Genomic DNA, 14,069 nt, shown 5'->3' with positions numbered 1-14,069 from the left:
AACAGGATTCTTCATTTCCCACTCACTGTTGATGTAGTGTGCGGTCACGGTGAGGTAGCTTTCAGTCGCACGGGACGTCCATCCATCAGTTGTTAATGCAGCGGCGGGTGCAGTGGACAGGCCGTGCTCAATCACTGCTCGTGTGCGTGTGTACAGACGTGGGACCACGGTTCCGCTCATGTGTGAACGGCATGGGACCTTGTAACGAGGCTCGAGTACCTTTAATAAATGCCTGAAGCCGGCTTGCTCTACCGCTGCATATGGGCACATATCCATGGAAATGTAGACGCCAATCGCCTCTGTAATCTTCTTGTGTCGGTCTGTGTTGGCATTCAGAGGATGGTTAAAAGCAGCGGGGAGAAGCAGTTGTTGTCCCGTTTTCTTTACCCTGTCTCCGGTGATCGGTGCATCTGGGTGGTGTCGCCTGAGATGCGTTAGCATGTTGGAGGTGTTTCCACAGACGTACCCAACAACTGCCGAACAACGCCGACACACTGTCTTTGTTCGATCAGTCTCTCGCACTCCATCGCTGTTGTAGTCGACTGGGAAGCCGAAGCTCTCCCACACCGCTGATTTAGAGGAAGGTGGCGGTTCCTCAAGCTCTTGCATCTCGCATGCCTCGCTTCTCGCCATAGCGTTAGTTAAAGTGACTGACAAAATGGACGGCTTTCTCGTGTTGTTTTCGCGTGTCTTCTTCTGTGGCGTTTAATGGCGTTCAAACAGCGTTCGTTTAGGTGCTTTACTGCCACCTTCTGGATTAGGCGTATTCGTCGTGGATCTCCACGTACCGTACACTGCTGTACCGTGAGGCCCATACCGTGAACTCACGGGACGAATACATGTACCGTGACACCCCTAGTGTGTATTTCTGTTTATAGCCCCTTATCACAAGCATGTCTCAATAGGCTTTACATAGCATCATGACAGTATACTACAGTACATCATCTACACACATCACACATACTACATGTTTTCCCACGGTGCAGCTGAGGACACCGCACGACAAATGTGTGTCCTGCAGTAATTGAGGGCTTTGTGAGACGGTTTGCTGGCTGGGCGACGTTTGGACCTTCGGGCTAATCACTGTGCTTAAACATGGCAAACTGCACTGAGCGACTTTAAACAAACGCACATTCAAAGGACAAGTACAGGCAGTTTACTGAGCCACCGAGCTGACGGGTTATGTTGTGAACATTTCCATAAAGAAGAAACTACACATGCTTTCCTATTTTCAGCCAAATGTCAGTATAATGTGTTGAAGTTAATTCAACTTATTTTGTTTGTATGAAGTAGCTCTGTGATGAGTGAAGCTAGCCTGCTGTGTGTGTTTCTACAGCCTGCTGTGTGTGTTTCTACAGCCTGCTGTGTGTGTTTCTACAGCCTGCTGTGTGTGTTTCTACAGCCTGCTGTGTGTGTTTCTACAGCCTGCTGTGTGTGTTTCTACAGCCTGCTGTGTGTGTGTTTCTACAGCCTGCTGTGTGTGTTTCTACAGCCTGCTGTGTGTGTTTCTACAGCCTGCTGTGTGTGTTTCTACAGCCTGCTGTGTGTGTTTCTACAGCCTGCAGTGTGTGTTTCTACAGCCTGCTGTGTGTGTTTCTACAGCCTGCTGTGTGTGTTTCTACAGCCTGCTGTGTGTGTGTTTCTACAGCCTGCTGTGTGTGTTTCTACAGCCTGCTGTGTGTGTTTCTACAGCCTGCTGTGTGTGTTTCTACAGCCTGCTGTGTGTGTTTCTACAGTCTGCTGTGTGTGTTTCTACAGCCTGCTGTGTGTGTTTCTACAGCCTGCTGTGTGTGTTTCTACAGCCTGCTGTGTGTGTTTCTACAGCCTGCTGTGTGTGTTTCTACAGCCTGCTGTGTGTGTTTCTACAGCCTGCTGTGTGTGTTTCTACAGCCTGCTGTGTGTGTGTTTCTACAGCCTGCTGTGTGTGTTTCTACAGCCTGCTGTGTGTGTTTCTACAGCCTGCTGTGTGTGTTTCTACAGCCTGCTGTGTGTGTGTTTCTACAGTCTGCTGTGTGTGTGTTTCTACAGTCTGCTGTGTGTGTTTCTACAGCCTGCTGTGTGTGTGTTTCTACAGCCTGCTGTGTGTGTGTTTCTACAGCCTGCTGTGTGTGTTTCTACAGCCTGCTGTGTGTGTTTCTACAGCCTGCTGTGTGTGTGTTTCTACAGTCTGCTGTGTGTGTTTCTACAGCCTGCTGTGTGTGTTTCTACAGCCTGCTGTGTGTGTTTCTACAGCCTGCTGTGTGTGTGTTTCTACAGCCTGCTGTGTGTGTTTCTACAGCCTGCTGTGTGTGTTTCTACAGCCTGCTGTGTGTGTTTCTACAGCCTGCTGTGTGTGTGTTTCTACAGTCTGCTGTGTGTGTGTTTCTACAGTCTGCTGTGTGTGTTTCTACAGCCTGCTGTGTGTGTTTCTACAGCCTGCTGTGTGTGTGTTTCTACAGCCTGCTGTGTGTGTTTCTACAGCCTGCTGTGTGTGTTTCTACAGCCTGCTGTGTGTGTTTCTACAGCCTGCTGTGTGTGTTTCTACAGCCTGCTGTGTGTGTTTCTACAGCCTGCAGTGTGTGTTTCTACAGCCTGCTGTGTGTGTTTCTACAGCCTGCTGTGTGTGTGTTTCTACAGCCTGCTGTGTGTGTTTCTACAGCCTGCAGTGTGTGTTTCTACAGCCTGCTGTGTGTGTTTCTACAGCCTGCTGTGTGTGTGTTTCTACAGCCTGCTGTGTGTGTGTTTCTACAGCCTGCTGTGTGTGTTTCTACAGTCTGCAGTGTGTGTTTCTACAGCCTGCTGTGTGTGTTTCTACAGCCTGCTGTGTGTGTTTCTACAGCCTGCTGTGTGTGTTTCTACAGCCTGCAGTGTGTGTTTCTACAGCCTGCTGTGTGTGTTTCTACAGCCTGCTGTGTGTGTTTCTACAGTCTGCAGTGTGTGTGTTTCTACAGCCTGCTGTGTGTGTTTCTACAGTCTGCTGTGTGTGTGTTTCTACAGCCTGCTGTGTGTGTTTCTACAGTCTGCAGTGTGTGTGTTTCTACAGCCTGCTGTGTGTGTTTCTACAGCCTGCTGTGTGTGTTTCTACAGTCTGCAGTGTGTGTTTCTACAGCCTGCTGTGTGTGTTTCTACAGCCTGCTGTGTGTGTGTTTCTACAGCCTGCTGTGTGTGTGTTTCTACAGCCTGCTGTGTGTGTTTTTACAGCCTGCTGTGTGTGTGTTTCTACAGTCTGCTGTGTGTGTTTCTACAGTCTGCAGTGTGTGTGTTTCTACAGCCTGCTGTGTGTGTTTCTACAGTCTGCTGTGTGTGTGTTTCTACAGCCTGCTGTGTGTGTGTTTCTACAGCCTGCTGTGTGTGTGTTTCTACAGCCTGCTGTGTGTGTGTTTCTACAGTCTGCTGTGTGTGTTTCTACAGCCTGCTGTGTGTGTTTCTACAGCCTGCTGTGTGTGTGTTTCTACAGCCTGCTGTGTGTGTGTTTCTACAGCCTGCTGTGTGTGTGTTTCTACAGCCTGCTGTGTGTGTGTTTCTACAGCCTGCTGTGTGTGTGTTTCTACAGTCTGCTGTGTGTGTTTCTACAGCCTGCTGTGTGTGTTTCTACAGCCTGCTGTGTGTGTGTTTCTACAGCCTGCTGTGTGTGTGTTTCTACAGCCTGCTGTGTGTGTTTCTACAGTCTGCAGTGTGTGTTTCTACAGCCTGCTGTGTGTGTTTCTACAGCCTGCTGTGTGTGTTTCTACAGCCTGCTGTGTGTGTTTCTACAGCCTGCTGTGTGTGTGTTTCTACAGCCTGCTGTGTGTGTGTTTCTACAGCCTGCTGTGTGTGTTTCTACAGTCTGCAGTGTGTGTTTCTACAGCCTGCTGTGTGTGTTTCTACAGCCTGCTGTGTGTGTGTTTCTACAGCCTGCTGTGTGTGTGTTTCTACAGCCTGCTGTGTGTGTGTTTCTACAGTCTGCTGTGTGTGTTTCTACAGCCTGCTGTGTGTGTTTCTACAGCCTGCTGTGTGTGTTTCTACAGCCTGCTGTGTGTGTGTTTCTACAGTCTGCTGTGTGTGTGTTTCTACAGCCTGCTGTGTGTGTGTTTCTACAGCCTGCTGTGTGTGTTTCTACAGTCTGCTGTGTGTGTGTTTCTACAGCCTGCTGTGTGTGTTTCTACAGCCTGCTGTGTGTGTGTTTCTACAGCCTGCTGTGTGTGTTTCTACAGTCTGCTGTGTGTGTTTCTACAGCCTGCTGTGTGTGTTTCTACAGTCTGCTGTGTGTGTGTTTCTACAGCCTGCTGTGTGTGTTTCTACAGCCTGTTGTGTGTTTCTACAGCCTGCTGTGTGTGTTTCTACAGCCTGCAGTGTGTGTGTTTCTACAGCCTGCTGTGTGTGTTTCTACAGCCTGCTGTGTGTGTTTCTACAGCCTGCTGTGTGTGTTTCTACAGCCTGCTGTGTGTGTGTTTCTACAGCCTGCTGTGTGTGTTTCTACAGCCTGCTGTGTGTGTTTCTACAGCCTGCTGTGTGTGTTTCTACAGCCTGCTGTGTGTGTGTTTCTACAGCCTGCTGTGTGTGTTTCTACAACCTGCTGTGTGTGTGTTTCTACAGCCTGCTGTGTGTGTTTCTACAACCTGCTGTGTGTGTGTTTCTACAGTCTGCTGTGTGTGTTTCTACAGCCTGCTGTGTGTGTTTCTACAGCCTGCTGTGTGTGTTTCTACAGCCTGCTGTGTGTGTGTTTCTACAGCCTGCTGTGTGTGTTTCTACAGCCTGCTGTGTGTGTGTTTCTACAGCCTGCTGTGTGTGTGTTTCTACAGCCTGCTGTGTGTGTTTCTACAGTCTGCTGTGTGTGTTTCTACAGCCTGCTGTGTGTGTGTTTCTACAGCCTGCTGTGTGTGTTTCTACAGTCTGCTGTGTGTGTTTCTACAGTCTGCTGTGTGTGTTTCTACAGCCTGCTGTGTGTGTGTTTCTACAGCCTGCTGTGTGTGTTTCTACAGCCTGCTGTGTGTGTGTTTCTACAGCCTGCTGTGTGTGTGTTTCTACAGCCTGCTGTGTGTGTTTCTACAACCTGCTGTGTGTGTGTTTCTACAGCCTGCTGTGTGTGTGTTTCTACAGCCTGCTGTGTGTGTGTTTCTACAGCCTGCTGTGTGTGTTTCTACAGCCTGCTGTGTGTGTTTCTACAGCCTGCAGTGTGTGTGTTTCTACAGCCTGCTGTGTGTGTGTTTCTACAGCCTGCTGTGTGTGTGTTTCTACAGTCTGCTGTGTGTGTGTTTCTACAGTCTGCTGTGTGTGTGTTTCTACAGCCTGCTGTGTGTGTGTTTCTACAGCCTGCTGTGTGTGTTTCTACAGCCTGCTGTGTGTGTGTTTCTACAGCCTGCTGTGTGTGTGTTTCTACAGCCTGCTGTGTGTGTGTTTCTACAGTCTGCTGTGTGTGTGTTTCTACAGCCTGCTGTGTGTGTGTTTCTACAGCCTGCTGTGTGTGTGTTTCTACAGCCTGCTGTGTGTGTGTTTCTACAGTCTGCTGTGTGTGTGTTTCTACAGCCTGCTGTGTGTGTTTCTACAGCCTGCTGTGTGTGTTTCTACAGCCTGCTGTGTGTGTTTCTACAGCCTGCTGTGTGTGTGTTTCTACAGCCTGCTGTGTGTGTTTCTACAGCCTGCTGTGTGTGTGTTTCTACAGCCTGCTGTGTGTTTCTACAGCCTGCTGTGTGTGTGTTTCTACAGCCTGCTGTGTGTGTTTCTACAGCCTGCTGTGTGTGTTTCTACAGCCTGCTGTGTGTGTTTCTACAGCCTGCTGTGTGTGTTTCTACAGCCTGCTGTGTGTGTTTCTACAGCCTGCTGTGTGTGTTTCTACAGCCTGCTGTGTGTGTTTCTACAGCCTGCTGTGTGTGTGTTTCTACAGCCTGCTGTGTGTTTCTACAGCCTGCTGTGTGTGTTTCTACAGTCTGCTGTGTGTGTGTTTCTACAGCCTGCTGTGTGTGTGTTTCTACAGCCTGCTGTGTGTGTGTTTCTACAGCCTGCTGTGTGTGTTTCTACAGCCTGCTGTGTGTGTGTTTCTACAGCCTGCTGTGTGTGTTTCTACAGCCTGCTGTGTGTGTTTCTACAGCCTGCAGTGTGTGTGTTTCTACAGCCTGCTGTGTGTGTTTCTACAGCCTGCTGTGTGTGTGTTTCTACAGCCTGCTGTGTGTGTGTTTCTACAGCCTGCTGTGTGTGTGTTTCTACAGCCTGCTGTGTGTGTTTCTACAGCCTGCTGTGTGTGTTTCTACAGCCTGCAGTGTGTGTGTTTCTACAGCCTGCAGTGTGTGTGTTTCTACAGCCTGCTGTGTGTGTTTCTACAGCCTGCAGTGTGTGTGTTTCTACAGCCTGCTGTGTGTGTTTCTACAGCCTGCTGTGTGTGTGTTTCTACAGCCTGCTGTGTGTGTGTTTCTACAGCCTGCTGTGTGTGTGTTTCTACAGCCTGCTGTGTGTGTTTCTACAGCCTGCTGTGTGTGTTTCTACAGCCTGCTGTGTGTGTGTTTCTACAGCCTGCTGTGTGTGTTTCTACAGCCTGCTGTGTGTGTGTTTCTACAGCCTGCTGTGTGTGTTTCTACAGCCTGCTGTGTGTGTGTTTCTACAGCCTGCTGTGTGTGTGTTTCTACAGCCTGCTGTGTGTGTGTTTCTACAGCCTGCTGTGTGTGTTTCTACAGCCTGCTGTGTGTGTTTCTACAGCCTGCTGTGTGTGTTTCTACAGCCTGCTGTGTGTGTTTCTACAGCCTGCTGTGTGTGTTTCTACAGTCTGCTGTGTGTGTGTTTCTACAGCCTGCTGTGTGTGTTTCTACAGCCTGCTGTGTGTGTTTCTACAGCCTGCTGTGTGTGTTTCTACAGCCTGCTGTGTGTGTTTCTACAGCCTGCTGTGTGTGTTTCTACAGTCTGCTGTGTGTGTTTCTACAGCCTGCTGTGTGTGTGTTTCTACAGCCTGCTGTGTGTGTGTTTCTACAGCCTGCTGTGTGTGTGTTTCTACAGCCTGCTGTGTGTGTGTTTCTACAGCCTGCTGTGTGTGTTTCTACAGCCTGCTGTGTGTGTTTCTACAGCCTGCTGTGTGTGTTTCTACAGCCTGCTGTGTGTGTTTCTACAGTCTGCTGTGTGTGTGTTTCTACAGCCTGCTGTGTGTGTTTCTACAGCCTGCTGTGTGTGTTTCTACAGCCTGCTGTGTGTGTTTCTACAGCCTGCTGTGTGTGTTTCTACAGCCTGCTGTGTGTGTTTCTACAGCCTGCTGTGTGTGTTTCTACAGTCTGCTGTGTGTGTGTTTCTACAGTCTGCTGTGTGTGTTTCTACAGCCTGCTGTGTGTGTTTCTACAGCCTGCTGTGTGTGTTTCTACAGCCTGCTGTGTGTGTTTCTACAGCCTGCTGTGTGTGTTTCTACAGCCTGCTGTGTGTGTGTTTCTACAGCCTGCTGTGTGTGTTTCTACAGTCTGCTGTGTGTGTGTTTCTACAGTCTGCTGTGTGTGTTTCTACAGCCTGCTGTGTGTGTTTCTACAGCCTGCTGTGTGTGTTTCTACAGCCTGCTGTGTGTGTTTCTACAGCCTGCTGTGTGTGTTTCTACAGCCTGCTGTGTGTGTTTCTACAGCCTGCTGTGTGTGTTTCTACAGCCTGCTGTGTGTGTTTCTACAGCCTGCTGTGTGTGTTTCTACAGCCTGCTGTGTGTGTTTCTACAGCCTGCTGTGTGTGTTTCTACAGCCTGCTGTGTGTGTTTCTACAGCCTGCTGTGTGTGTTTCTACAGTCTGCTGTGTGTGTTTCTACAGCCTGCTGTGTGTGTTTCTACAACCTGCTGTGTGTGTTTCTACAGTCTGCAGTGTGTGTTTCTACAGCCTGCTGTGTGTGTTTCTACAACCTGCTGTGTGTGTTTCTACAGCCTGCTGTGTGTGTTTCTACAGCCTGCTGTGTGTGTTTCTACAGCCTGCTGTGTGTGTGTTTCTACAGCCTGCTGTGTGTGTTTCTACAACCTGCTGTGTGTGTTTCTACAGCCTGCTGTGTGTGTTTCTACAGCCTGCTGTGTGTGTGTTTCTACAGCCTGCTGTGTGTGTTTCTACAGCCTGCTGTGTGTGTGTTTCTACAGCCTGCTGTGTGTGTGTTTCTACAGTCTGCTGTGTGTGTGTTTCTACAGCCTGCTGTGTGTGTTTCTACAGCCTGCTGTGTGTGTTTCTACAGTCTGCTGTGTGTGTTTCTACAGCCTGCTGTGTGTGTTTCTACAGCCTGCTGTGTGTGTGTTTCTACAGCCTGCAGTGTGTGTTTCTACAGCCTGCTGTGTGTGTTTCTACAGCCTGCTGTGTGTGTTTCTACAGCCTGCTGTGTGTGTGTTTCTACAGCCTGCTGTGTGTGTTTCTACAGCCTGCTGTGTGTGTTTCTACAGCCTGCTGTGTGTGTTTCGGCCTCTCCACCATGGTCACTTTTTCTGACCATGGGGAACAATGTTCAAGTGTTGAATGACATCACAGTGACAGTCACATCAACCCCCTCCCTCTCTAGGTATTGACTGTAGACTGTAGGTATTGATAAGCAAATTGGGATGTGACGTCAGTTATTCACACCACGCATCTGTGTTGAGAGGCTGGTAGACTCATGATTAATGACATGCGTCTTGGTGACCAAACTCTTTGTCATCTGAACAGATGTTGTCTGTCTGTCTCCATGACGGGCAGCACTTTGAGCAACACCGTTCTTCCTTCCAGAGATATGCTGAGTAGCTCATGCTGGCTGTCTTACTGAGGTGGTCTCTCCATGTGTTTGGTCCAGGTGATGTCAGCTGTCCATGGCGTGTACCAGGCCCTCCTCAGCCTGAAGAACATCCCCGTGCTGGAGGCAGCGTATAAGCTGGTATTGGGTGAGATGGCGTGTGCCCTGTCCAGCCTCCTGCTTCCCCTGCAGCCCAGTAGCGGGACCCCCTGCCCCAACATCCAGCACGCTGCCTTCACCGCCGTCGTGCTGCCCCCCGAGACAGCCGAGTTCACCCTCATCTTCAACCTCAGCACCCTCACCACCATCGGCAACACAAAGAACTCTCTCATCGGGGTGAGGAACTCAGCTTTTCCTTTCTGCTGCTCACTAACAAAACACATGTACAAGGGGGCACGGTGGCGCAGTGGTAAGCGCTGTCGCCTCACAGCTAGAAGGTCCTGGGTTCGATTCCCACCTGGGACGCTGTGAGCGCTGAAGGAGTGCGTGCCCGTCCGCATGTCCTCGAGTGCCCACCGCCCGGGTGGGGTCGTCAAAAGGGCCTTTCTGTGTGGAGTTTGCATGTTCTCCCCATTCCCCCTGGGGGTTTCCTTCATATAGGAACCCCTTCACCAAAACATGCAATATTTTTTTATTTTATTTAGCATTTATTTATACAGGGGAGATCTCTTGAGAGCAAGCTCTCATTTGCCAGAGTGCCCTGGGTACAGAAAACATTATACACAGAGTGCCCTGTGTACAGAAAACATTATACACAGAGTGCCCTGGGTACAGAAAACATTATACACAGAGTGCCCTGGGTACAGAAAACATTATACACAGAGTGCCCTGGGTACAGAAAACATTATACACAGAGTGCCCTGGGTACAGAAAACATTATACACAGAGTGCCCTGGGTACAGAAAACATTATACACAGAGTGCCCTGGGTACAGAAAACATTATACACAGAGTGCCCTGGGTACAGAAAACATTATACACAGAGTGCCCTGGGTACAGAAAACATTATACACAGAGTGCCCTGGGTACAGAAAACATTATACACAGAGTGCCCTGGGTACAGAAAACATTATACACAGAGTGCCCTGGGTACAGAAAACATTATACACAGAGTGCCCTGGGTACAGAAAACATTATACACAGAGTGCCCTGGGTACAGAAAACATTATACACAGAGTGCCCTGGGTACAGAAAACATTATACACAGAGTGCCCTGGGTACAGAAAACATTATACACAGAGTGCCCTGGGTACAGAAAACATTATACACAGAGTGCCCTGGGTACAGAAAACATTATACACAGAGTGCCCTGGGTACAGAAAACATTATACACAGAGTGCCCTGGGTACAGAAAACATTATACACAGAGTGCCCTGGGTACAGAAAACATTATACACAGAGTGCCCTGGGTACAGAAAACATTATACACAGAGTGCCCTGGGTACAGAAAACATTATACACAGAGTGCCCTGGGTACAGAAAACATTATACACAGAGTGCCCTGGGTACAGAAAACATTATACACAGAGTGCCCTGGGTACAGAAAACATTATACACAGAGTGCCCTGGGTACAGAAAACATTATACAAAGAGGTTACAAGTTTACAGACATGATAAAACAATAAGAACAAGTGAAAATATTTCATGTAAAACAGGAACACTCCTCGTGTAGGGCGCTCTCTATAGGAGCATTCTGAAAGAATTCAGAGGGATCAATCACTCCAATTTTAACTCATTGAGTGCCAAGGACGAGTATGTTCGTCAATTCGTTTAGTAACGTAGAGTGCCATGGACGAGTATGTTCGTCAATTCGTTTAGTAACGTAGAGTGCCAAGGACGAGTATGTTCGTCAATTGCGTTTTTTGACGGTGGGACGTGGATCAAAGCCTCAGGCATCTCCTGTAGAAATATTGTAGCTATTGAAGGTGTATAACCTATTTTACGGACTCATTAGGTGGCGACAGTGCTCTCCAGATTAGAGAAAGGTCCGGAAAACAGCAGGAAAAAGCCCGGTGATGAAAGAGAAACCGCTCATGCTGCAGCCAGAGCCATATAGATGGCGCTGTCTGCAGCTGACGTTGGCTGCGAACAGCAGTCAATCCGCGCCCACAACTGAGCCTCTCTGTCTCTGTCTGTCTGTCTGCATAGTTTCTCCACACGATTAGCCGCCAGAAAGGCAGCACCCGACGCCGAAGGGCCAAACCTTTCCCTGCAGTCCGGTTTGGCATTTCCGTGTCGCGCTGGGAGCCGCCGCACAAAAACGGAGCGCTCCGAAGATAGACTGGGTGCGTGTTAGGCTGTGTGTTAGTGTGGGGAGGAGTTTGCAGCTGAGGGGGGGAGAGGGGGGTGGGGCACGCAGGGCACCACACAACTACACCACGTCACTACATCAGAAAATATTAGCTTCAGACTCAGTGAATGTGCTTGAAATGCTTCATTTCACAAAAGGCGGAATAACTCAGCTTCTAATTTGAAACGTGTCTTTTTGCTCAAAACAACCTATCTTCTCCGGCTCATAACTAAAGAACGGAAAATGGTATCAATAAACTTTTTTTTGCAGATGATAGAAGAGAGTCTCATCGTTCTTTGTGCGTGTTCGGTGTTTACATAGTAATATCACACAATATTCTGTGGGCCTCGAGAAATCACTGAAAACGCTCTGAAACTCTGGCACTGGGAGCGTCCGTTCTCCAAAAGTGGCTGGCACTCAATGAGTTAAATGGTCCTGGAGCTCATTCCATTTGTTAGGAGCATAAAAAGAAAAAGCAGTCTTTCCCTGCTCAGTCCTGCAATATCCTGGTCGCTGAAGTGCTGCCTGCTCTGGTCGTTAAAGAGCATGGGGCAGGTTAGAGACCCCAATCAGTCAATGTGTAGGTGAATTATGGAGGAACTCGATTTTCACATTAAGACACTTACATATACACTACAGTGACTTCTGGGGTCGTTTTACTTTTTTAACTTTTATTTTGACATCTTGGATCCCAAAACTCCGACGTCACAGTGGGGAGTCGCCAGGCATGACCGTCTGTCCCTCTGTCTGTCCCTCTGTCTGTCGTCACTTAGGTCAGGGCTGTCAGTCACACACTATGGATGCTAACGCCGGTTTTCAGGAGGAAGAGGAGGTAGCAAATGTTTATGTACATGAATACGATGGCCTCAGCCTAATTTTGACAGTGAAAGAGAGCAGGAACAGCCCAGCTATGAAACAACGGACCGCGGAGAGAGTTGAGAAAGCAAGCGAGGCGAGCGGAGGCGGGCCGAGGTGCGGACTGTAATTCGATACACACACACGCACGCACGCACACACACACACACACACACACACACACACACACACACACACACACACACACACACACACACACGCGCGCAAAAGTGACGTATGTGTCCAGCCATCTGGCCGAAGTCCCGTACACAGTGGGAAAACCTCCCAAAGCTGCTACTGCAGCGGGGTGCATATTGTCCGGCCAGCCAACCGAGGGGCATGCAAGCCGGGCGCATTTGGGGTGTGTGAGGTGGCTGGCTGTGGAGGTGGCGGTTTCTCCTCCTCCTTCTTTCTCCCACGCAGCAGAGCAGACCCCAGGCTGTACACAGCGCGGCGCGACGCAGAGCAGAGCAGAGCAGAGCAGAGCAGAGCAGAGCAGAGCAGCGGTGCTGTGCTGTGCTGTGCGGGGAGGAAAGAGCCGCAGCCTCCCCCTCCCTCGAGTGAAGAGAGAGCGTGTCACACAGCGTAGACACACACACACACACACACACACACACACACACACACACACACACACACACACACACACACACACACACACACACCGAGTGAGAGAGAGAGAGAGAGGGGGACTGACGGAGGGCCCCTCCACTCGCTCTTTCCCCTCCCTCCCTCCCGGAGCGAGTGAGAGAGACGAAAAAGAGAGATAGAGAGCGTGTCACCGCGCAGACAGCAGGTACACACACACACACACACACACACACCGAGTGAGAGAGAGAGAGCGAGTGAGAGAGAGAGAGAGAGAGAGAGAGAGAGAGATAGAAAGAGTGTCACGCAGACAGGCAGCAGCAGCAGAGTGGAGCTGACTTATCTGCATGCAGGAACCTGGCGACACCCGACCCAAAACTCACTGACAACGACTTACTACAGGCAGCTACTGACTAAATGACTAACTATATACTAAAAACTAACTAGTGATTAACCTACCAACTAACCGACCGACTAACTGGCTGACTGATTGACTTTGACTAGCGTAGTACCTGACCTGACTATCTGTCCTGAATATGCGACTGATTTGACCATGCAGTGGGAGGGGAGAGGGACACACGCACGCGGGAGCCACTCCCCACTGTGACGTAGCAGACTTTGTCTTAACAGAATAAAAGTCTGTTATTTCCTTCTGAAAAAGGAAGGTGTTTTTCTCCATATTTTTTTTCAAACTTTTTTTTTTTTTTTTTTAATGATGCATTAACTTTTCAAATGAACATAGGGACAAGGTTAAGTATACATTTAGCAAAGGAATTACCCTGCTCCATGCTCTTTAAGGGCGCCTGTTCAGAGAGAGGGGAACTGGTTGGAATAGCGTGATCCACCCACGTGCTATGTCCTACCAGTGAAGCGTCCCCTGTCAGGTGAAAAGAAGCGGCTGGCTAACTGCCCATGTCTCGGAGGAACCATGGAGCCAGTTTCGGCTCTCCCCAGATCGGCAGAGGGTGGATCAGCAACCAGGATAAATAAATTAAAATTAGCACTAATGGGGGATAAAAATGGGATAAAAAATCAGGAAAAACAAAACAAAAAAACGTACAGCAGGAAGTCCCCCGGGGTTTGTGAGTCAACTAGGGCTGAACGATTAAAAAAAAAAAAAAAAAAATCTAATTGTGATTATTTAAATAATTATGGTGTGATTTCTTTTTATTTTGCCTCCAATAACGTTACTTGGGAAAGTGAAACCCCCCCGCTGTGTGACAACTCCGAATTGTCAAGACAGCGGGGGAGGGGTGGGTGGGAATATTAGGCTACTCCACATGCACTCTGTTTACAAACTTGTGTACAATAAAGATTTAAAGTGGGGGGGAAATGCCTTTGCCCTGTCGGAATACGGACATCACCCAGGTGGGTGCAGGTGGTGGATGAGGACATCACCCAGGTGGGTGCAGGTGGTGGATGAGTTGAGTTCCCTCCCTCTCCTGATATGTGAATTACTTTGAGTGTCTTGAAAGGCGCTATATAATATATATATAAATCCAATCAATTATTATTCCACAATAACTCCAATTCTCATTCTCATTCTACGAGGCAGGCACATCATCTACATGTCTCTAGACCAGGGGGCCAACTGACGTAATGACATCAAGTCACTGAAGGGCCACACATTGGACATCTTACCTGCCAACACTCCTGATTTCCGTGGGAGTCTCTTTATTTTGAA

The 14,069-nt window shown here is 49.0% G+C and overlaps 1 protein-coding gene across 1 annotated transcript in view; it reads left to right on the top strand.

Moving 5' to 3' along the window:
- The window catches only part of smg1 (SMG1 nonsense mediated mRNA decay associated PI3K related kinase), a 188,388-nt gene that overhangs the window by 48,226 nt on the left and 126,093 nt on the right, over positions 1-14,069 (top strand). Inside the window, exon 13 of the mRNA XM_083649718.1 lies at positions 8,714-8,989. Within this exon, the coding sequence (XP_083505844.1) occupies positions 8,714-8,989 (276 nt within the window). The remainder of the gene's footprint in view (positions 1-8,713; positions 8,990-14,069) is intronic.

This window comes from Poromitra crassiceps (genome assembly GCF_964638095.1).
Source record: "Poromitra crassiceps genome assembly, chromosome: 13".
Classification (NCBI taxonomy): Eukaryota; Metazoa; Chordata; class Actinopteri; order Beryciformes; family Melamphaidae; genus Poromitra; species Poromitra crassiceps.
The sequence above is the reverse complement of the archived record's forward strand: the minus strand, read 5'-3'. Positions and strand labels throughout refer to the sequence as shown.